At 36.7% G+C, this 22,381-nt stretch overlaps 1 protein-coding gene across 1 annotated transcript; it reads right to left on the bottom strand.

The window, feature by feature from the left end:
* Positions 1–503: 503 nt before the first annotated feature.
* LOC101122743 (lipase member J) lies at positions 504–22,018 on the bottom strand. The gene is made up of 9 exons (XM_027960658.2): positions 21,913–22,018; positions 21,048–21,168; positions 16,638–16,836; positions 16,030–16,139; positions 12,485–12,621; positions 11,961–12,107; positions 8,711–8,782; positions 1,883–1,954; positions 504–737 (listed from the first exon to the last, which is right to left on the bottom strand). Exons 1-9 carry the CDS (start codon positions 22,015–22,017, stop codon positions 504–506), a joined length of 1,197 nt encoding a protein of 398 aa, XP_027816459.1. The 5' UTR covers position 22,018.
* Between the last annotated feature and the right edge of the window lie 363 nt (positions 22,019–22,381).

Genomic DNA, 22,381 nt, shown 5'->3' with positions numbered 1-22,381 from the left:
GCCTGGATCACTAAAGCTTTTCCATAAACATGAGGCAGCCAAAAGACAGGGAGGTGGTGGGCAGGGTCTGTCCTGGGAAAGCCCCAAAAGGCCCTACTTGGTTACAGAAAAATTAGCTTTCATATCAGCAAGTATTCTTCCAAACTCTTATGTTTCTAAAAATTCATATGTTCTCATATTTCTTGAAGGAAAAAAAACTCTACCTTTCTCAAAAAGCCTTCTCCTGTAATTGAAAATATTTAAGATTATCGTTTCTGTTTTTAGTTATTTACATTCTACTTAGAAACTCAACAGACGGCTTTGGGCTGAGTTATAATCTGCCATTACCCCTAGTGTAATAAATGCCACTGACTTTATGAATGAAGAGCCCAGGGGCAATGCCAAAAAGAGGAAAAAATTCCAGACTTCATATAAATAACTGGAAAAGTATACATAGCAAGGACAAAATAATTGGATTTTAATAGAAATTATATAGATCCTTCAACACAGAATACCATGGTTCTTTATGGGTTGCCTTGGATAATATCAATGATCTCACTGTAAACTTGATGATATACATCTAATCCAAACAAAAAGTCTAAATGATTATAGTAAGAAATAGTTTTATGGTAAATATGATTTGTGATTTCAGAAAGTAAAATTTTAACATCTTCAGGATCAGCCAACAAGTCACTTTCACCACTCCAAGTTGCAGTTGGCACATTCATTTTTGTCACATTGTACAATGGAGAAGTTGTCTAAATGCAAATAAGTAAAAGCAAGAGTTTTCAAAGAGAATAATACATATAAAGTGTTACTTACTAATTCTTTAAATTATAATTTAAAGTACAATTTAAAAGTAAGCTTAATCTAAAATAATTGTTATTAAGGAAGCAATGAGTATGAAAGAACATTGTAGTTTTAATTATTAATAGAAATAAATCAGATACAAATTAAAACTAATGTTTGTTCTGATTCAGAGTATTAAAATTTTATTTGGCTTATATAATGGTTCAGTTATTTGGCTTTTTATTTGGCTTATATCAGTTCAGTTCAGTTCAGTTGCTCAGTCATGTCTGACTTTTTGCAACCCCATGGACTGCAGTACGCCAGGCTTCCTTGTCCATCATGAACTCCCAGAGTTTACTCAAACTCATGTCCATTGAGTCGGTGGTGTCATCCAAACATCTCATCCTCTGTCATCCCCTTCTCCTCCCGCCTTCAATCTTTCCCAGCATCAGGGTCTTTTCAAATGAGTCAGTATGTTTATTAGTAAATGATAAACATTGGCAGTCAAGTTCAATATTATTTTAATGAATTAGATCTTTATATTTCACCTCAAATGTTTACACAAGCAAACTACATCAGGCATTGGAGCTTAACAAACGCAGAAAAGTATGGTGGACAAGCATAAATTTTGAAGTAGATAGACTTGGGTTCTAGTATTTCAAGACATTTGTCATCATACTCAGACAGTTTTTATCAGCTTCTCAGTAACTTCTACTTTTTCTAGTTAGTATATGTGTTTGTCTTATCTTCCCAAACACAACAGTCTTAGGGTCAAGAACAATGGTATGCTTGCTTTTTTATTTCTTATTTAACCAAGCTCAGAGCTATGCACATTATAAATACAGTATTTTTCCTCTTGAGGGATGATGAATTATTCTACTGCTTGTCAATTTCTCTAGACTTATCTAAGATATTTGTTGTTAAAATACATAGAGAATATGGAAAATTCACTTTGGTTGGAAATGAACCTATGGATCCAAATCAAGATAATCTTCGTTTACTGGTCCTTCTCACTGTACTACCGTACTCTTGGGTTTCACAGATGAATCTTTAATAGTAAAAATCATTTCAATTGATCAGGGAGATAGTCTTTAATTTATACATAATTCTGTACCTGATTAAAATGAACCAAGTTCAGATCAGGACTGCCCCAGTCGAAAGCTTTCAAGTGACTAGAATTAAAAAGCTGAAAGAAAAATTTTGAAGTAAGACTATACTCATTTTTCCATTACAGTGGCAGCTGATACATGTTAGGTATGCATTGCACAGAAAGCCCCTTTGTACTAAGTCTGTTAGTATTTGTGTAGGTGGGATTCTTTGCTCCTCTCTTCCTATACACAAGTTAAGAAATGGAAGAGCTAGGAGATGGGGGGCAGAGAAATCTGCAGACAGTAATTCTACCATCTTCATATAAATGCACATCTCCTGAAGGCCTTTTACCTTATTAAAGGGGGCGTGTGTGTTTGGGGTAACATTAGGCTTCCCCAGAAACTCTCTGCTGTGTCTATAGAGGTCTAAGACTAAGCGTGCTAGGACTAAGATGACACTACCCTAAAAAGTATTGCTTCAAATAACAAAGATCAAGAGCATGTCCCAGAAGCCACCCCCTTCTTCACCCCTTAACACTTGCAGCTTCACCACCAGCTTTGAACCTATTAGGTCTAATCAGACTTCGACTGTTTTCTCCCGATTATGTTTTCATTTCAAGAAGGCTAAGTTTCTCATGTTACTCATCTTCTCCAGGATGATAAAATGTCTACATCTCTATATATCCCATATTTTATCTCCTCCCAGCACTCCCCAACTCTTAAAACTCTATCATCTGTTATACCATCATCAACCTATTAAAACACTTCTCTGATTGTAAATCTGATTTTCCCTGAGAATACTTCTTTCCATGGCCAAGTTTATTTATGACATTAACGTTTGTAAAACTTTGGTCTTTTCTGAGACATTTTTTTCATCTTATCTATGAGAAGCATTTGATTACCTATTTATTCCCTTATCCTTGAGATATTTTCTTCACTTAACTTCTAGAATAACATGATATCTTGGTCTTCATTATTTTTTTTTCATTGTTTCACTCAGTGCTTCTTTTAAGCTTCCTTGGCAAATTTAGCCTCTCCTGCTGACCTCTAAATCTTTCCATTTCTCATCACTTAATCTTTGCTCCTCTTTTCTTCTCTATTTATACTCAGTCTATTTGTTTCCTCATCCAGTCTCTTGGCTTTAAATGTTACACATATTCAAAGTGTTTATCTTCTTTTATAAGTCTTTTCTAAATTCTAGACTCCTATCAGGCTCCTGCTCAGTTGCTTCAGGCACGTCTGACTTTTTGTCACCCTAAGGGTGTAGCCCACCAGGCTTCTCTGTCAGCGGGATTCTCCAGGTAAGAATGCTGGAGCAAAAAAAAAAAAAAAGAAGAATGCTGGAGCAGGTAGCCCTGCTCTCCTCCAGGGCATCTTTCCAACACAGGGATCAAACGCCTGTGGCGTCTCCTGCGGCTCCTGCAATGCAGGTGAATTCATTACCACTGAACTGCCACAAAGCCCTCTAGACTTCTAAACACAATTTATTCAAAATCAAGACTTAAATGTCTAAAACAGCACCTCCAAAACAGAACATCCTATCTTTCCTCTAAACCCATTCCATCATCAAACTTCTCGCTCTCCTTCAAAATTAATTTCATCTTTTCATTACTTAGTCCAAACACTTCGGATCATCTAAGATTCATTTCTTTTACTTCTCATATTTTCATGATTAAATTTTGTAGGCTCCAATTTCATGATATACACATGCATATTCAGAATCTAACAATTTTTACCACCTCTACTGGGAACATATCAGAGCAAGCTATCATCAATTCTCTTTTGCATTGCTGCAATAATCTGACTTTCACATTGCTTATACTCTTGCTTCACTATAATCTATTCAACATAGAAGCTAAAAGCATTCCTTGAAACGTGTTCAGTTCAAGTCGTTCAGTCGTGTCCAACTCTTTGTGAACCCATGGACTGCATGCAGCCTGCCAGGTTTCCCTGTCCACCATGAACTCCAGACCTTGTTCAAACTCATCCATCGAGTCGGTGATGCCAATAAACTATCTCATCCTCTGTTGTCCCCTTTTCTTTGATTCATGGACCTAACATTCCAGGTCCATTTTCAGCCTGTGATTCATCCAGCCCTAAATAAAGTCAAGCACTGTTTCCACTGTTTCCCCATCTATTTGCCATGAAGTGATGGGACCAGATGCCATGATCCTCGTTTTCTGAATGTTGAGCTTTAAGCCAACTTTTTCACTCTCCTCTTTCACTTTTATCAAGAGGCTCTTTAGTTCTTCCTCACTTTCTGCCATAGGGGTGGTGTCATCTGCATATCTGAGGTTATTGATATTTCTTCTGGCAATCTTGATTCCAGCTTGTGCTTTATCCAGCCCAGTGTTTCTCATGATGTACTCTACATAGAAGTTAAATAAGCAGGGTGACAATATACAGCCTTGATGTACTCCTTTACACATTAGAATATGGTATTTATCTTTCTCTTTCTGACTCACTTCACTCTGCATAATAGGTTCTAGGTTCATCCACCTCATTAGAACTGATTTAAATGCATTTCTTTTTATGCCGAGTAATATTCCATTGTGCATATATACCACAACTTCTTTATCCATTCATCTGTCAATGGACATCTACATTGCTTCCATGTTCTAGCTATTGTAAATGGTGCTGCAATGAACAATGGGATACATATGTCTTTTTCAATTTTGGTTGTCTCAGGGTGTATGCTTAGAAGTGGGATTCCTGGGTCATATGATGGTTTTATTCCTAGTTTTTTAAGGAATCTCCATAAAGTATTCCATAGTGACTGTATCAGTTTACATTCTCACCAACAGTGCAAGAGCTTTCCCTTTTCTCCACACCCTCTCTAGCATTTATTGTTTGTAGACTTTTTGATGAGGACCATTCTGACCACCAGACCATCTGACCTGCCTCTTGAGAAATCTGTATGCAGGTCAGGAAGCAACAGTTAGAACTGGACATGGAACAACAGACTGGGTCCAATTAGGAAAAGGAGTACGTCAAGGCTGTATATTGTTACCCTGCTTATTTAACTTCTATGCACAGGACAGCATGAGAAACGCTGGACTGGAAGAAACACAAGCTGGAATCAAGATTGCCGGGAGAAATAGCAATAACCTCAGATATGCAGATGACATCACCCTTATGGCAGAAAGTGAAGAGGAACTAAAAGGCCTCTTGATGAAAGTGAAAGGAGAGTGAAAAAGCTGACTTAAAGCTCAACATTCAGAAAACGAAGATCATGGCATCTGGTCCCATCACTTCATGGGAAATAGATGGAGAAACAGTGGAAATGTGTCGGACTTTATTTTTAGGGGCTCCAAAATCACTGCAGATGATGATTGCAGCCATGAAATTAAAAGACGCTTACTCCTTGGAAGAAAAGTTTTGACCAACCTAGACAGCATATTGAAAAGCAGAGACATTACTTTGCCAACTAAGGTCCGTCTAGTCAAGGCTATGGTTTTTCCAGTAGTCATGTATGGATGTGAGAGTTGGACTGTGAAGAAGGCTGAGCGCTGAAGAATTGCTGCTTTTGAACTGTGGTGTTGGAGAAGACTCTTGAGAGTCCCTTGGACTGCAAGGAGATCCAACCAGTCCATTCTGAAGGAGATCAGCCGTGGGATTTCTTTGGAAGAAATGATGCTAAAGCTGAAACTCCAGTACTCTGACCACCTCATGTGAAGAGTTGACTCATTGGAAAAGACTTTGATGCTGGAAGGAATGGGGGCAGGAGGAGAAGAGGACGACAGAGGATGAGATAGCTGGATGGCATCACTGACTCGATGGACGTGTGAGTCTGAGTGAACTCCGGGAGATGGTGATGGTCAGGGAGGCCTGGCGTGCTGTGATTCATGGGGTCGCAAAGAGTCGGACACGACTGAGCAACTGAACTGAACTGATTCTGACCACTGTGAGGTGATGTCTCATTGTGGTTTTGATTTGCATTTCTCTAATAATGAGTGATGTTGAGCATCTTTTAATGTGTTTGTTAACCATCTGTATGTCTTCTTTGGAGAAATGTCTGTTTAGGTCTTTTTCCCACTTTTTGATTGGATTGTTTGTCTTTCTGGTATTGAGTTGTATAAGCTACTTGTTTATTTCGGAAATTAATCATTTGTCAGTTGTTTCATTTGCTCTTATTTTCTCTTTTTCTGTATTTTCAGCTTGCTTATAGTTTCCTTTCCTGTGCAAAAGCTTTTAGGTTTAATCAAGTCCCACTTGTTTACTTTGCTTTTATTTCCATTACTCTAGGAGGTGGTCATAGAGGATCTTTCTTTATGTCATCAAATATTCTGCCTATGTTTTCCTCTAAGAGTTTTATAGTTTCTGGTCGTACATTTAGGTCTTTAATCCATTTTGAGTTTATCTTTGTGTCTGGTGTTAGAAAGTGTTCTAATTTCATTCTTTTACATGTAGCTGACCAGTTTTCCCAGCACTATTTATTGAAGAGGCTATCTTTGCCTCATTGTATATTCATGCCTCCTTTGTCAAAAAATAAGGTACCCATAGGTGCCAACATCCGCTGGATCATGGAAAAAGCAAGAGAGTTCCAGAAAAACATCTCTTTCTGCTTTATTGACTATGCCAAAGCCTTTGACTGTGTGGATCACAAGAAAGTGTGGAAAATTCTGAAAGAGATGGGAATACCAGACCACCTAACCTGCCTCTTGAGAAATCTGTATGCAGGTCAGAAAGTAACAATTAGAACTGGACATGGGACAACAGACTGGGTCCAAATAGGAAAAGGCGTACATCAAGGCTGTATATTGTCACCCTGCTTATTTAACTTCTATGCAGAGTACATCATGAGAAATGCTGGACTGGAAGAAGCACAAGCTGGAATCACGATTGCCAGGAGAAATAGCAATAACCTCAGATACGCAGATGACACCACCCTTATGGCAGAAAGTGAAGAGGAACTAAAAAGCCTCTTGATGAAAGTGAAACACGAGAGTGAAAAAGTTGGCTTAAAGCTCAACATTCAGAAAACTAGGATCATGGCATCTGGTCCCATCTCTTCATGGGAAATAGATGCGGAAACAGTAGAAACAGTGTCAGACTTTATTTTTGGGGGTTCCAAAATCACTGCAGATGGTGACTGCAGCCATGAAATGAAAATATGCATACTCCTTGGAAGAAAAGTTATGACCAGCCTAGATAGTATATTCAAAAGCAGAGACATTACTTTGCCGACTAAGGTCTGTCTAGTCAAGGCTATGGTTTTTCCTGTGGTCATGTATGGATGTGAGAAGAAGGCTGAGTGCCGAAGAATTGATGCGTTTGAACTGTGGTTTTGGAGAAGACTCTTGAGAGTCCTTTGGACTGCAAGGAGATCCAACCAGTCCATTCTGAAGGAGATCAACCCTGGGATTTCTTTGGAAGGAATGATGCTAAAGCTGAAGCTCCAGTACTTCGGACACCTCATGCGAAGAGTTGACTCATTGGAAAAGACCCTGATGCTGGGAGGGATTGGGGGCAGGAGGAGAAGGGGGCGACCGAGGATAAGATGGCTGGATGGCATCACGGACTCGATGGACCTGAGTCTGAGTGAACTCCGGGAGTTGGTGATGGACAGGGAGGCCTGGCATTCTGCGATTCCTGGGGTCGAAAAGAGTCGGACACGACTGAGCGATTGAACTGAACTGAACTGATAGGTGCACGGGTTTATTTCTGGGCTTTCTATCTTGTTGCATCGGTCTATATTTCTGCTTTTGTGCCAGTACCATACTGTCTTGATGAGTGTAGCTTTGTAGTATAATTTGAAGTCAGGAAGGTTGATGCCTCCAGCTCCATTCTTCTTTCTCAAGACTGCTTTGGCTATTCATGGGTCCTTTGTGTTTCCATATGAATTGTGAAATTTTTTGTTCTAGTTCTGTGAAAACTGCCATTGGTAATTTGATAGGGATCACATTGAATCTGTAGATTGCATTTGGTAGTATGGCCATTTTCACAATACTGATTCTTCCTACCCAGGAACATGGAATATCTCTCCATCTGTTTTATGTCATCTTTGATTTCTTTCATTAGTGTCTTATCAATACTAGTAACACTTTAAATGCTTCTAGTGTTCATTAAATTTAAAGACACTCTCATAATCATTATCCTATTTAATTCTCATAGTTATTTTTATTAGGTGAGAGCACGATTATTAGTTCTATTTTTAAAATTAAAGAAACTGAATTCATAAAGATTTAGTGATCTTATTTAACATCCTACTGCCAGTAAGATTTTGAGAAAGAATTCAATATCTTATATTTTGATCTCAAGCATATATATTCCTATTTTATCTTGGCTCTCAACGTTAAGATGGCATTCATATGGAATTTTCCTTTATCAGTATTCACTCAACAAATATTCTTCAGTATCTACTATATGCCACAAACTTAGTTTTGCAATAGATAACTGAACAAAACTTGGTCATGGTCTTCATGGAGTTCATAATTTAACAGAGGAGAAAGTATAATCTAGTGAAAGAGTAGGTATTAAGAGACCTCTGTTCTTGTCTTAGTTTTTTTGTTTATTTGTTTTGTTTTTTAAGAAAAAGTTTTAAATATATGAGCATATTAACTCATGAGCATAGCCTAGTTGATCCCTTGCCTACTGTTCTGAATGAACATTTTCTCATTTGTAAAATAGAAAATAACTATCCCGATCTTATTGCCTAAACTGAGGATCTAATAGATTCTATTATTAACATATATTATAAACTTTTAAGAATCATAGATATTTTTAATAATTTCAATGTATCCTTCTAAATGTATCATTCCATGGCAATGGCCAGCACTAGAATGGTGAGATAAGCTGCAAGCAGTTTAAATAAAATTGTACCAAAATGCACTTTAAAATGTATTTTAGTGTACCTGACTCCAGTGGAGCATATTTTGAACAGATGTTCCTGCTGGGTTTTGTGACATGTACACATCCACACGACTCTGAGGGTTTAAAACATTATTTTTATTCTTCCAATCAGAAAAAATAATCTTTGATATTTATTAAACTAAAAAATTTCAAGGAAATTTAATTTACAATAAATAGTGTTAGTAAAACAAATTATATTTAACTTAAATACATTAAAAATGTACTTATTAAATGTAAATTTTGCATTAATATAGAAGATATTATTGGATTTCTAAGTGCTGAGGTCCATCACCCATACTGAAAACAATCAAAACTGATGTAACACACACCTTTTGAAAGCACTAAAGAACTGAAAAGATAGAAAGAAATTACCAGGACAAATGGAAGAGAAAAGAAAGAGAATTTAAAAAGAAGAGCAATGTACTAAAGTCATTTAAGTTTATCTGCCAATCCTAGAAAATTTTAAGTTTCATTTTAAGAAATCAGTTCAGTTTAGTCGCTCAGTCATGTCCCCCTGAACTGCAGCACACGAGGCTTTCCTGTCCTAGAGAAGGGAATTGCAAACCACTTCAGTATTCTTGCCATGAAAACCCCATGAGCAGTATGAAAAGGCAAAAAGATAACTAGTTAAGGATAGCAAAAATCAGCCCAGGACTTTTTGAGGACAGTGGGAAAGTTTAAAAAGAAATTCTTTCCATAATAAACTGGGGTCCCAAAGTTCTACACAACTCAAAGTAAAGCTTAATCAGAAATACAGCTGTGCTCATGCCAATCTGTAACCTAGGTCTGCATTGCCTACATATTCCCTGGGAACCTGCATCAGTGATATAAGGTCAATGTAATCCTTACTAAAACCTCAACAAATTATGTTTATGATACTGACAAACCTCTTCCAAAGTTTATGTAGAGAGACAAAAGATCCCAAAATAGCCAACACAATTATTAAAGGGAGGACTGACAAGACATAACCTCAAGACATTATTAATATAAAGCTACACTAATCAAGACCGTGTAGTATTGGTGAAAGAGTGGACAGATAGATAGATAGAGCCAAATACAGAGCCGAGAAATAGACCCCTAGAAACACAGTTAACTGATCTTTGACAAAAAACAAAGGCAATGTAATAGGAAAATGATAATCTTTTCAATAAATGGTGTTGGAACAAGTGGATATCACATGGAGGGCAGGGGGCGGGGAGAATCTAGACACAGACTTTACATCCTTCACAAAAAATGACTCAGAATAGACCATAGGTCTAAATGGGAAATGCTAAACTATAAAACTTCTAAAAGATAACACAGGAAAAAAAACTAGACAACTTGAGTGTGGCAATGACTTTTCAGATACAGTACCAAAGACACAATCCATGAAAGAAATAATCAGTAAGCTGAATTACAAGAACTGGACAAAGTCAAAATTCTGGGTTGTTTGATGACATATTTTCCAAATTACATTGATGAGAGTTTTTGCTACCCAGTCTTTCTTGCATGATAACTTCCTTTCAGTTCGCTGAGTGACATTGGCCTGATTCTAGTCACTGCCTATCTGCAAACTGCAAGATTCTCTTCTGGTTTTTCATACTGCCTACAGGAAAGAAATTTCAAGTCAGATCCTAATTTCCCCATCGATCTTGATAGGATCAAGAGGACTGAATTAAAGAAAAAAAGAACTGAATCAAACTGAACTATCACTCTTACTGTTCCCATACACACTGTGTGTGAATTTTTTCACTTCAAACTTTCCCAATCCTAGATAACTTAGTACACAATTAATTGCAATTGATGACACCGTCAACTTTTGTCCCAGAAAGTAGACTCACAAATTTAATGGCTAAGAAGTTAGAATATAAGCTTTCCTACTGCAAGGAGATCCAACCAGTCCATTCTGAAGGAGATCAGACCTGGGATTTCTTTGGAAGGAATGATGCTAAAGCTGAAACTCCAGTACTTTGGCCACCTCATGTGAAGAGTTGACTCATTGGAAAAGACTCTGATGCTGGGAGGGATTGGGGGCAGGAGGAGAAGGGGATGACAGAGGATGAGATGGCTGAATGGCATCACTGACTCGATGGACGTGAGTCTGAGTGAACTCCGGGAGTTGGTGATGGATAGAGATGCCTGGTGTGCTGCGATTCATGGGGTCACAAAGAGTCGGACACGACTGAGCGACTGAACTGAACTGAACTGAATAGTCCACCTACAAAAGAGTTCTCAAAGACATTATAATTACAATAAAGACATCAATAGCTAAATATACTATCCAAGACATAGAATAACTAAGAAAGGCAAGCAGAAATAAAGATTATATTTATGATGTTTCTAGACATTCTATGGTAGATATATAACACTAGATAGAAGAATATGAGAGGCCTTTTTAAAAAGGTAATCTTCTATGACAGAAAATTATGCTTTTCATATCTTTGGGGAAAAGGGAGAGAATGGAGTTCTTTTCTTCTATTATGAAGAATATTAGTGTTTCTTTCAAATATCTGTAATTGTCCGAAACTTGCAATAAGACCTTCTTGAGGTTAAAGAAAAAAATCAACATATATCCTTGTGGTATGAAAATGTGCTTGGAAATGAAGAGAATACCTATTTTCTTATGAACAGATATATTGGTTCTCATTAAGAACTTTCTTTAAAGGCCCAGGAGCAAGAATCAATAAACTAGTCCAAATGCCACAAAAAACTGCTTTTTCCAAATTTGGGTTTTTTAATTTAATGTGCTGGTAAAACCTTGCATCTTTAAGAGAATTTATATACAATCAATACAAATGACCTTCTAATAGTAGCTTGAGTACCAACAGAGTTTCCCACCCCAGTAATTTTGATGAATGCCAAAAGCATATAAGTTAATTGCCAGGAACCTTGATTATGGAAAAATCAAGGAAGTGGAAGAGTGTTAGGTATCAGGATATAAGAGGAAGAGTTATGTAAGACAGTGAATGGAAGACAAATACATGAAACCTCAGACAACTAACATCTAATTGCAAAGACTAATAAAGATAACTATAGCTGTAGCTAGTCTCTATTCTTTACAGAGATTAAGAAAAATATGGAAGTAAAAAAAATCCCAGCATGCTAATACAAATTAGTTTCTTAATGTTGGTACAGTCACAAAATTAGAAAGGCTAAGAATCTAACTACAAGAGTAAATGGATAAAACATAATACACAAAGCATAGAATAAGCACTATTAAAAGCTGCTTTCTAAAAATTGGCAAAATATATTTTAAATACAACTTGTTCTCACCGTGTTTAAGTTCTTTAGGTCATATCCACTTATCATAAACAAGACATCACGACAAATCTTACCAAAAATCTTCAGTGGACACAGCTTTGAGCCAACAAATCTTTTAAAGGAGGTATTAGGTAAGAACTCTTTGCTGCCAGTAAAAAGCTGTAAAATAAATTTACTGTATTCATGTTTGGAAGACTAAAACAATTTAATCAAAAATTGATGTGATGAGTTCACTATATTTACAACCAAATACATTATCTTACTGTTTCAAACATTTAAATTAAGGGATGAAATTTGAGAGCAATATATAGAGACAATTTGATTAATGAATTTCTTATACAATGAGTCATCCAAAAGTATCATAAGTAAAATCTTATTCCTGTGTAGAAACAAAGGCAAGAATCCAGTGTAAATGAAGCCAAAAAATTCAAATCATACATGTGGCTGTGCAAACATAGCTAAGACCTTTTATTTTGAAAGCAGAGCATCATTATCATTTTGGGTTGTCAACTACAAAAAGGGAAGAAATAACATACCTTGATCAGTGACTTCCAGTTGTATGCCATTTTAATTAAAGGGCTTTTTGAGTATTTAATGGAAAAAACTGGGGCTAAGGCAAAAAATACTTTGATTCTATCAGCTATCTTTGGTATTGTGGAAAATGTTATGAAAGCTGAAAGAAAATAAGATATAAATAAACTATTCTTAATTACGATCATGTAAGAAATGACAATGGTAAGTTCAATAATTAATTTACTAATTCATTTCTTAATTTATATATCAGTTATTGACTACCCATAATGAGACATGCATATTGATTACAACATAATGCTGGTTATTAGGATCGAAAACAAATGTGTAGATTGTAAATGAGGATAATTCAGCAATAAATCAGTTTTATAACACCCTAGTTTAAAATCAGAAATATTTGCTATTATACATTAGTATAACTGGCAATGGTAAAAACGATGTAAGTGAATTTTTCAGATAGATGAATCTACTTTAGGTGAGAAATTCAATAAATATCAAATTGTTTTAATATTTACTTTTAATTAAAAATTTCCTTGCCTTCTTGAACAGAGGCTACTAAACACAATATTTTATTGATAATTCAGAGTAATTAATATGACAAATAGAAGTGTTTTTTTTGATAACTTATCAAGCTATGTAACTGCACGTCACCTCTATTTTTATTAGTTCTTTTTTCCCTGGGTTCTGAGAAGTCAAAGAAGCAAAGAATTATATATCATATCAAACTGTGAGTCAATAAGCTCTGGCACATCACTCATTTTTTTTTCTTATTTGATTATCTCCTAGGATTCTTGGTTCCATACAACTGAACAGCTGATGAAAACTTGGATTAAAATTCACACATGGTTAATAAATTTCAGAGAAAATGTCTATAAGAAATGGAATGCAATTGTTATTCAACATAATTTTTCTGGTAGAAAGTGGATGATTGCTATAAGAAATACTTCATACACTTCAGTCTAGATAATAGTCTTATGGTCTAGATGAAATGATGATGATCAATACAATCTAGACGTTACTCTACAGTTTAGAAAAAACTCATTTAATGTCTGGTTCTATTATAAAGTAGACTTTTCTGCTTCCCAAGTAGAAAGATTAAGTTTTATGGTACCATGGAAGAGAATTACATTAAGTTTTAAGGAATATTTTTCTGAAAGCAAAATTGATACACATTAGATAGAAGTGTCAAGCATTGTAAAGGGATGAAAGTTCTTTTCTACTCATCTTTAAATATAGGAAGGATTTCTTCAACTTTGTTCATTTCTTAAGTTTCAGTTCAGTTCAGTTCAGTTGCTCAGTCATGTCCGACTCTTCGCGACACCATGAATAGCAGCACGCCAGGCCTCCCTGTCCATCACCAACTCCCAGAGTTCACTCAGACTCACGTCCACCAAGTCAGTGATTCCATCCAGCCATCTCATCCTCTGTCGTCCCCTTCTCCTCCTGCCCCCAATCCCTCCTAGCATCAGAGACTTTTCCAATGAGTCAACTCTTCGCATGAGGTGGCCATAGTATTGGAATTTCAGCCTCAGCATCATTCCTTCCAAAGAACACCCGGGACTGATCTCCTTCAGAATGCACTGGTTGGATCTCCTTGCAGTCCAAGGGACTCTCAAGAGTCTTCTCCAAACACCACAGTTCAAAAGCAGCAATTCTCCGGTGCTCAGCTTTCTTCACAGTCCAACTCTCACATCCATACATGACTGCTGGAAAAATCATAGCCTTGACTAGACGGACCTTAGTTGGCAAAGTAATGTCTCTGCTTTTGAATATGCTATCGAGGTTGGTCATAACTTTTTTTCCAATGAGTAAGCATCTTTTAATTTCATGGGTGCCATCACCGTCTGCAGTGATATTGGAGCCCCCCAAAATAAAGTCTGACACTGTTTCCACTGTTTCCCCATCTATTTCCCATGAAGTGATGGGACCAGATGCCATGATCTTCGTTTTCTGAATGTTGAACTTTAAGCCAACTTTTTCACTCTCCTCTTTCACTTTCATCAAGAGGCTTTTAGTTCCTCTTCACTTTCTGCCATAAGGGTGGTGTCATCTGCATATCTGAGGTTATTGATATTTCTTCTGGCAATCTTGATTCCAGCTTGTGCTTCTTCCAGCCCAGCGTTTCTCATGATGTACTCTGCATAGAAGTTAAATAAGCAGGGTGACAGTATACAGCCTTGATGTACTCCTTTTCCTATTTGGAACCAGTCTGTTGTTCCATGTCCAGTTCTAACTGTTGCTTGCTAACCTGCATATAGGTTTCTTAAGAGGCAGGTCAGGTGCTCTGGTATTCCCATCTCTTTCAGAATTTTCCAGTTTCACACAGACAAAGGCTTTGGCATAGTCAATAAAGCAGAAATAGATGTTTTCTGGAACTCTCTTGCTTTTTTGACGATCCAGCGATGTTGGCAATTTGATCTCTGGTTCCTCTGCCTTTTCTAAAACCAGCTTGGACATCTGGAAGTTCACGGTTCGTGTATTGCTGCAGCCTGGCTTGAAGAATTTTAAGCATTACTTTACTAGCGTGTGAGATGAGTGCAATTTGTGTGGTAGTTTGAGCATTCTTTGGCATTGCCTTTCTTTGGGATTAGAGTGAAAACTGACCTTTTGCAGTCCTGTGGCCACTGCTGAGTTTTCCAAATTTGTTGGCACATTGAGTGCAGCACTTTCACAGCATCATCTTTCAGGATTTGAAACAGCTCAACTGGGATTCCATCACCTCCACTAGCTTTGTTCATAGAGATGCTTTCTAAGGCCCACTTGACTTCACATTCCAGGATGTCTGGCTCTAGGTGAGTGATCACACCATCGTGACTATCCGGATCGTGAAGATCTTTTTTGTACGGTCCTTCTGTGTATTCTTGCCACCTCTTCTTAATATCTGCTGCTTCTGTTAGGTCCATACCATTTCTGTCCTTTATCGAGCCCATGTTTGCATGAAATGTTCCCTTGGTATCTCTGATGTTCTTGAAGAGATCTCTAGTGTTTCCATTCTGTTCTTTTCCTGTATTTCTTTGCATTGATCACTGAGGAAGGCTTTCTTATCTCTTCTTGCTATTCTTTGGAACTCTGCATTCAGATGCTTATATCTTTCCTTTTCTCCTTTGCTTTTTGCTTCTCTACTTTTCACAGAGAACATTTAAACATTCTTAAGTTTAATGTGTCCTAAATGTAAAAATCCAAGCACCCTTTTAAAACTTCTTACTCATAAATCCCTGTGCTTGATTTTTAAAAGAAAAATATTTATACAATTTCTATTTGTGGAATAAATGACAGCTATGACTTCACTGTGCTATCTAGATGGATATCCAGTTTTTATACATTGCAAACAAACAAAACTTTGTTTTTACAGTCAATTCTTTGTGACTAGAGAATACAATACAGAATTAAAACAGGATATAATCTTCCAGGGCACTGCTCTATATATATGTCTCTCAGTCCTGCTTTGGTTCACTTGCAGGTCTAGAAGCTGACCTATATCCTTAAGAATATATCTACAAACTTTAAAAGTGTAATAAAATAAGAGCAGCAATGATCTTTCTTGCCATACCAATGGTAGTGCCTTGTGAATGGCCTACATAAAATATTTGCTCTTGTTGGGTTTGCTTCACAATGAAATCAATGGAGGCTGGAAGGTCATATTTAGCCATCTCATCAAAGCTACAAAAGAAAAAAGAAAATAAAAATGTATATTCTACTATTGTTATGTTAACATTTGAATATTTTGATTAGGTAAATATATTTAAAGCATTTTTCAACTCTCCTTGGGTACTATCAATAAGTTAGATAATATAATTTATCTATTGACTAGAGACTTCTATGAGAGCACAAAGTTAAGGAAATAATATAGCCACAAGACAGTTTTATGAAGAAGGTGATTGTATATTCTAAGTACAGTGAAGTAGACTAAATATATAGGTTACAGAGAGAAAAAATAGAGTAGGGTAGTCAGTAAAGCTTACTGCTTAAAAATGAGAAATAAGCTAAAATCAAATAAGTACTCTTTAATTTTCCAGGTAAAATTTATATAAGTTTTAATAGTCTTTTGAGAGCCTTAAGTTGAGAAAAAAAGACTTATGTTTCATTTAATTTCATTTAAAAAGAAGAAAACAGTCCAATACACTTATACAACAAAATATTACTCAGTTTTTTCTGTACCTGAAAGCCCAGAATTCTTTGGAATTTGTTTTTAGGTACAAGTGTTTTCTGGACCAGGTAGTCCCTCTGCTGTTCCCCATCCACACATCATAACCAGCATCTGCCAGAAGGAAGCCTAGGCTGTTATTAGGAAGATTGGAAATCCAGCTGCTGGCAGATGTGAGCAAACCATGTTGCAAGTATACAACAAGTCTCTGTACTGGAAAAAAAATGTAGAAAATTTCTTTTAAAATATTGTAGTGTCTACATGAGTATTTCACCTCAAATTTAATCTTATAGGATAAAAATTTTTTAAATTGTATAAATAGGGTAAGTTTTACATGTTTTAATCTGATTTTATGTCAGAGTTGTTCACTAATGAATTTCTTTCATATGACCAAGCGGGCAATTAGGTCATGTCACATACATAAACATGGGCTTCCCAGGTGCCACTAGTGGTAAAGGACTGGCCTGAGAATGCAGGAAAAGTAAGAGATGCGGGTTTGATCCCTGGGTCCAAGAGGTCTCCTGGAAGAGGGCATGGCAACCTGCTGCAGTATTCTTGCCTGGAGAATCCCCATGGGCAGAAGAGCCGGGCAACAGTCCATAAGGTTGCAAAGAGTCAGTCATGACTAAAATTACTTAGCCCACACATACTTAAACATACAAATTTTAAAGGATATATAATATTCAAATATCTCTTAGTAACTTGGGGACTCATTTAAATAGCATTGTTCAGTTCAGTTCAGTTGCTCAGTCATGTCTGACTCTTTGTGACACCATGGACTGCCGTAGCCAGGCCTCCCTGTCTATCACTTATTCCCAGAGCCTACTCAAACTCATGTCCATTGAGTCAGTGATGCCAACCAACCATGTCATCCTCTGTCGCCCCCTTCTCCTCCTGCCTTCAATCTTTCCCAGCATCAGGGTCTTTTCGAATGAGTCAGCTCTTTGCATCCGGTGGCCAAAATATTGGAGTTTCAGCTTCAAAATCAGTCCTTCCAATGAACACCCAGGACTGATCTCCTTTAGAATGAACTGGTTGGATCTCCTTGCAGTCCAAGGGACTCTCAAGAGTCTTCTCCAACATCACAGTTCAAAAGCATCAACTCTTTGGTGCTCATCTTTCTTTACAGTCCAACTCTCACATCCATACACGACCACTGGAAAAACCAGAGCCTTGACTAGATGGACCTTTGTTGGCAAAATAATATTTCTGCTTTTTAATATGCTGTATAGGTTGGTCATAACTTTCCTTCCAACAGGTAAGCATCTTTTAATTTCATGGCTGTAGTCACCATCTGCAGTGATTTTGGAGCCCCCAAAAATAAGTCAGCCACTGTTTCCACTGTTTCCCCAGCTATTTCCCATGAAGGGATGGGACCAGATGCCATGATCTTTGTTTCCTGAATGTTGAGCTTTAAGCCAACTTTTTCACTCTCCACTTTCACTTTCATCAAGAGGCTTTTTAGTTCCTCTTCACTTTCTGCCATAAGGGTGGTGGCATCTGCATATCTGAGGTTATTGGTATTTCTTCCAGCAATCTTGATTGCAGCTTGTGCTTCTTCCAGCCCAGCGTTTCTCATGATGTACTCTACATAAAAGTTAATAAGCAGGGTGTCAATATACAGCCTTGATGTACTGCTTTTCCTATTTGGAACCAGTCTGTTGTCCCATGTCCAGTTCTAACTGTTGCTTCCTGAGCTGCATACTTATTTCTCAAGAGGCAGGTCAGATGGCCTGGTATTCTCATCTCTTTCAGAATTTTCCACAGTTTATTGTGATCCACACAGTCAAAGGCTTTGGCATAGTCAATAAAGCAGAAATAGATGTTTTTCTGGAACTCTCTTGCTTCTTCAGTGATCCAGCAGATGTTGACAATTTGATCTCTGGTTCCTCTGCCTTTTCTAAATTCAACTTGAACATCTGGAAGTTCACAGTCCTGTATTGCTAAAGTCTGGCTTGGAGAATTTTGAGCATTATTTTGCTAGTATGTGAGAAGAGTGCAATTGTGCAGTAGTTTGAGCATTCTTTGGCATTGCCTTTCTTTAGGGTGGGAGTGAAAACTGACCTTTTCCAGTCCTGCGGCTGCTGGTGAGTTTTCCAAATTTGCTGGCATATTGAGTGCAGCACTTTCACAGCATCATCTTTCAGGATTTGAAATAGCTCAACTGGAATTCCATCACCTGCACCAGCTTTTTTCATAGAGATATTTCCTAAAGCCCACTTGGCTTTGCATTCCAGGATGTCTGGCTGTAGGTGAGTGATCACACCATCATGATTATCTGGGTCATGAAGATCTTTTTGTACAGTTCTGTGTATTCTTGCCACCTCTTCTTTAAATAGCAGGTTACATAAGATATATTTTATATGATTACTCCACCTTTCTCACTTCATAAAATAATTTTATACTCACATTTTCACAGATATATTTAATATAGATTTTATCACTAGAACCATTGCTTTAATCACCAGTGTTTCCAGAGCTCTCATTTATACTTCCAAAGTTTTTGAGAGGCAACAGCTTTGAATAACATAATGTGTACTCACTGATAACTTTGTTTTACTCCAAATTGCCCTTCACACATAATCCACATCATTATTATCATTACTGAATCCAGGCATTGTAGCTGGAATATTGAAAAAACCTTGCATATTACAGCACTTTAATGGCTAAAATATTACATTTCCTGTGATGATACAGGAAAGTTATGAATGGTTTGTACAGACTCTCTGACAGTGCAGACCAGCCCTAGATCTGGAATAACTGGCCTTGATCATCATAGAGAGGTAGGGCTGCTGATATATAAGTCTTTATTGGGAAAAATTGGGAAAACATATTTGGTATTGAAATGATACACATAGGCATCTTTTGTTACTCCTATGCCTTGTTTTAACTGTAAATGTGCAAGTATGGCAACTATGACATATTAGGGACCTAGTAGCCCTTAGGGATAAAGACCTGGTTTATCAAATAGAGAAAGACAGCCAAGAGGAAGAGAAATTTACAGTGGGTAGTGGAGGGAGAGATGTATGAATACCAGATATGGCATTAGGATTAAATGTAATAGCAGATGAAATAAACAATGTGAAAAACATGTAGATCTGAGCAGTGCAAGAGGTACCCTTTACTAGGTTATTTTAGTGTCACACCTAGATTGCCTTTGTTAAGCAGCTGAGTCATTCTTCCAGCTATTGTGACTGGTGATTTTGAAGGGTTCACTATTGCCCCTTTCTGTGTGGAACTGCCCCAAGGCTAAGGGGAATTTCCTCAACCAGACTTTATTTCTTTCTATGGATGCCCTGGCAGTGACTAACTGATACAAGAATGTAAAAAAGCTAGCCCTCTACCTTCAATGTGGGACCATGTCTGCAGGGCAATTCAGGGATTCATAAACTCCTCTGAGACAACATTGTATTAGCTGAGTCTCATCCTTCCTTAGCTCCTTCCCCTGCCTTCCCTTCTTGTCCACATTATCTTCTCATGAAAGTATTCCAATCAGTAAATTACATGCGCCTATATCCTTGTCTCAGGGCTGCTTCTGGAGAATTCTAAGGTACTTACTATATTTTAAAATTATCTTTAATTCTTTTATTACAGTGTTTAAAAAATTGAGTCAAACCCTGAGGAATGATTACAATAATTATGTCAAAATTTTCTGCCTAGTAGATGTGACCTCTATAAGGATCAAAAATTATATTGGTAGAGGCTATTCAAAATTAAACAATTTTCTCTGAAATGTACCATAATGTTCAAAATGAGAACTTGACAGAGTGTTTTAAAATATGAGAAACAATTTTTTAAAGGAAAAACTTTAAGGAGAAAAGGAAAATTCTCCGTTTTTTTTTTTTTTTTTTCGCAACAGTTAGACAAATAAGAAAAGTAGTCAGTTACATATTGTGCTAGTAAGTGGTACATCTAGAATTATTAACATGACCCTAGTGACAAATTCTAGTGCGTTTTTCAGCGTCTCATTCTGCTGATAGTAGTGTATGTAGTACTGGAGTAAAGAGCCATGAGGCTGCTACCAAACTTATCTCTTTGCTATTACTAGAGGAGAGATTCATAGGCACAAAGAAAGAAATTTTTACCAGCCATACTTCAAACCTACAGAATAAAGCTACTGTGTTTCAGAGCGTTTCTAACCCCTCATTAAACAAAGAAAATTCTAGGTAATCAACATGTATGAGTGTGGTGATCCACAAAGGAAACTTGGGAGGGGCAACGTGCGTTCCACCGTACTTTAAAACCACTCTGAATAGGAAGCTAAAGGAGAGTCAGATCCTCTTTCTGGGGCATATAGAGATATGCATGACAAGTTAACTGTTCACTTAATCTTTAAACCCTTTTCTTGTTCTAAACTCACTGAGAAGAAATGGAGAAATTAAGAGGTTCAGATAGTCACCAGTTTACCTTGAACTGAGCGTTACCTGAATTGTTTTCACTGTTTGTCTTCCCATAAGGAATTCTATAAAGGCCAAGGATATAACCGTCTTCAGTTGTAATATCATACTCTTCATCTGGGTAGCCCCAGTAGGAAATAATTTGACTCTAGATAAGGAAAAAGCAAACCTTTTAGAATAAGACTGTTAGTGAATTAATGCAACCTAATTAATCTAACCTAATCCCATGGACAGAGGAGCCTGGTGGGCTATAATCCATAGGGTCACGAAGAGTAGGACATGACTGCCTAACACACACAAACACACATTAATGTAATAATGAATCTTTGTATTCTCAATCTTAAACCTATGTATTTTTTTATTTTCACTGATTCACTGATTAATTCAGTAATAAATATTTATAGAACATCTACTAAGCATCAGTCTTATATACCAGGGGTTCATAGATAAATAAAACAGCAACAACAAAAAATTAAAACCCCTGCATTCAAGGAGATATCTCAAGAACTAACCAATTATTTTTTTCTGACTACTAATCATAGTTTTACCTACATACCAATATACAATTTTAAAATATGTTTACCCACAAGTGTTTGTTTGTTTATATACATAGCTAAGAATATATACATATGTGGAATTTTTGTGTAAATGCATATATAGAATAGAGAAATGATATGTTTATGCATATTTTTATTTCAGACACAGAATAAAGCAGAAATGGAAACTGAAAGCTATAGGATAGCAGATGAGAAATATTAGTTGACCCATATTCAAAATACATGAATGCAGAGATTAAACTGACTGTAGAACTATTCAAATAAAACCCCTCAAAACAGAGGAGTAGCATTCCCCATTACTTTATTAGCTTAACATTTATGTCCTAGCAACTTACAATATTCATATTTGCTTCAGGGTTCACAGATCTTTGTTTTCTAAAGACACCATGAGTAGTTCCAAGAATTAGGATGAAAGACATCACCTTGAAAAGGTACCACATTTGGAATCTACACATAAAAAGAGATTTTAATAGTATTAAAATTGCAGCAATTAATACTATTTGACTGCTTAAATAATTCTGTGAGGTAGGGAATATTACCATTTTCAGATGATAAAACAGGGGCTCTGAAAAATTAAATAAACCTTTTTAAGGATATACAATGTATAACTGGCAATCATGGTTCAGATTTAGGCCTACTTAACTCCAAAATCCATGTTTTTCCAACTACTCTTCTGTAGCACAAATTCCCTCTTTAAAGTCTTCTTAATAGTATTGCTTAGCTCAGTTTTAAGAGTTTTACTATATACTGCAGGTTAACTAATATAATTGATATAACTTATATAACAATACTCTTATCAGACTA

Source organism: Ovis aries, chromosome 22, assembly GCF_016772045.2.
Source record: "Ovis aries strain OAR_USU_Benz2616 breed Rambouillet chromosome 22, ARS-UI_Ramb_v3.0, whole genome shotgun sequence".
NCBI classification, from domain to species: domain Eukaryota; kingdom Metazoa; phylum Chordata; class Mammalia; order Artiodactyla; family Bovidae; genus Ovis; species Ovis aries.
Note: the sequence above shows the minus strand (reverse complement) of the source record. Positions and strands in the feature narration are given on the sequence as shown.

Coding starts and splice junctions, on each gene's coding strand:
- LOC101122743 (XM_027960658.2), bottom strand. CDS start 22,017: ATGTGGTACCTTTTCAAGGTGATGTCTTTCATCCTAATTCTTGGAACT. Junction 16,837..21,047: donor AAACAGTGAAAACAATTCAG/GTAACGCTCAGT, acceptor TTTTTTTTCCAG/TACAGAGACTTGTTGTATAC. Junction 12,622..16,029: donor TTCACAAGGCACTACCATTG/GTATGGCAAGAA, acceptor ATTTTCTTTCAG/CTTTCATAACATTTTCCACA.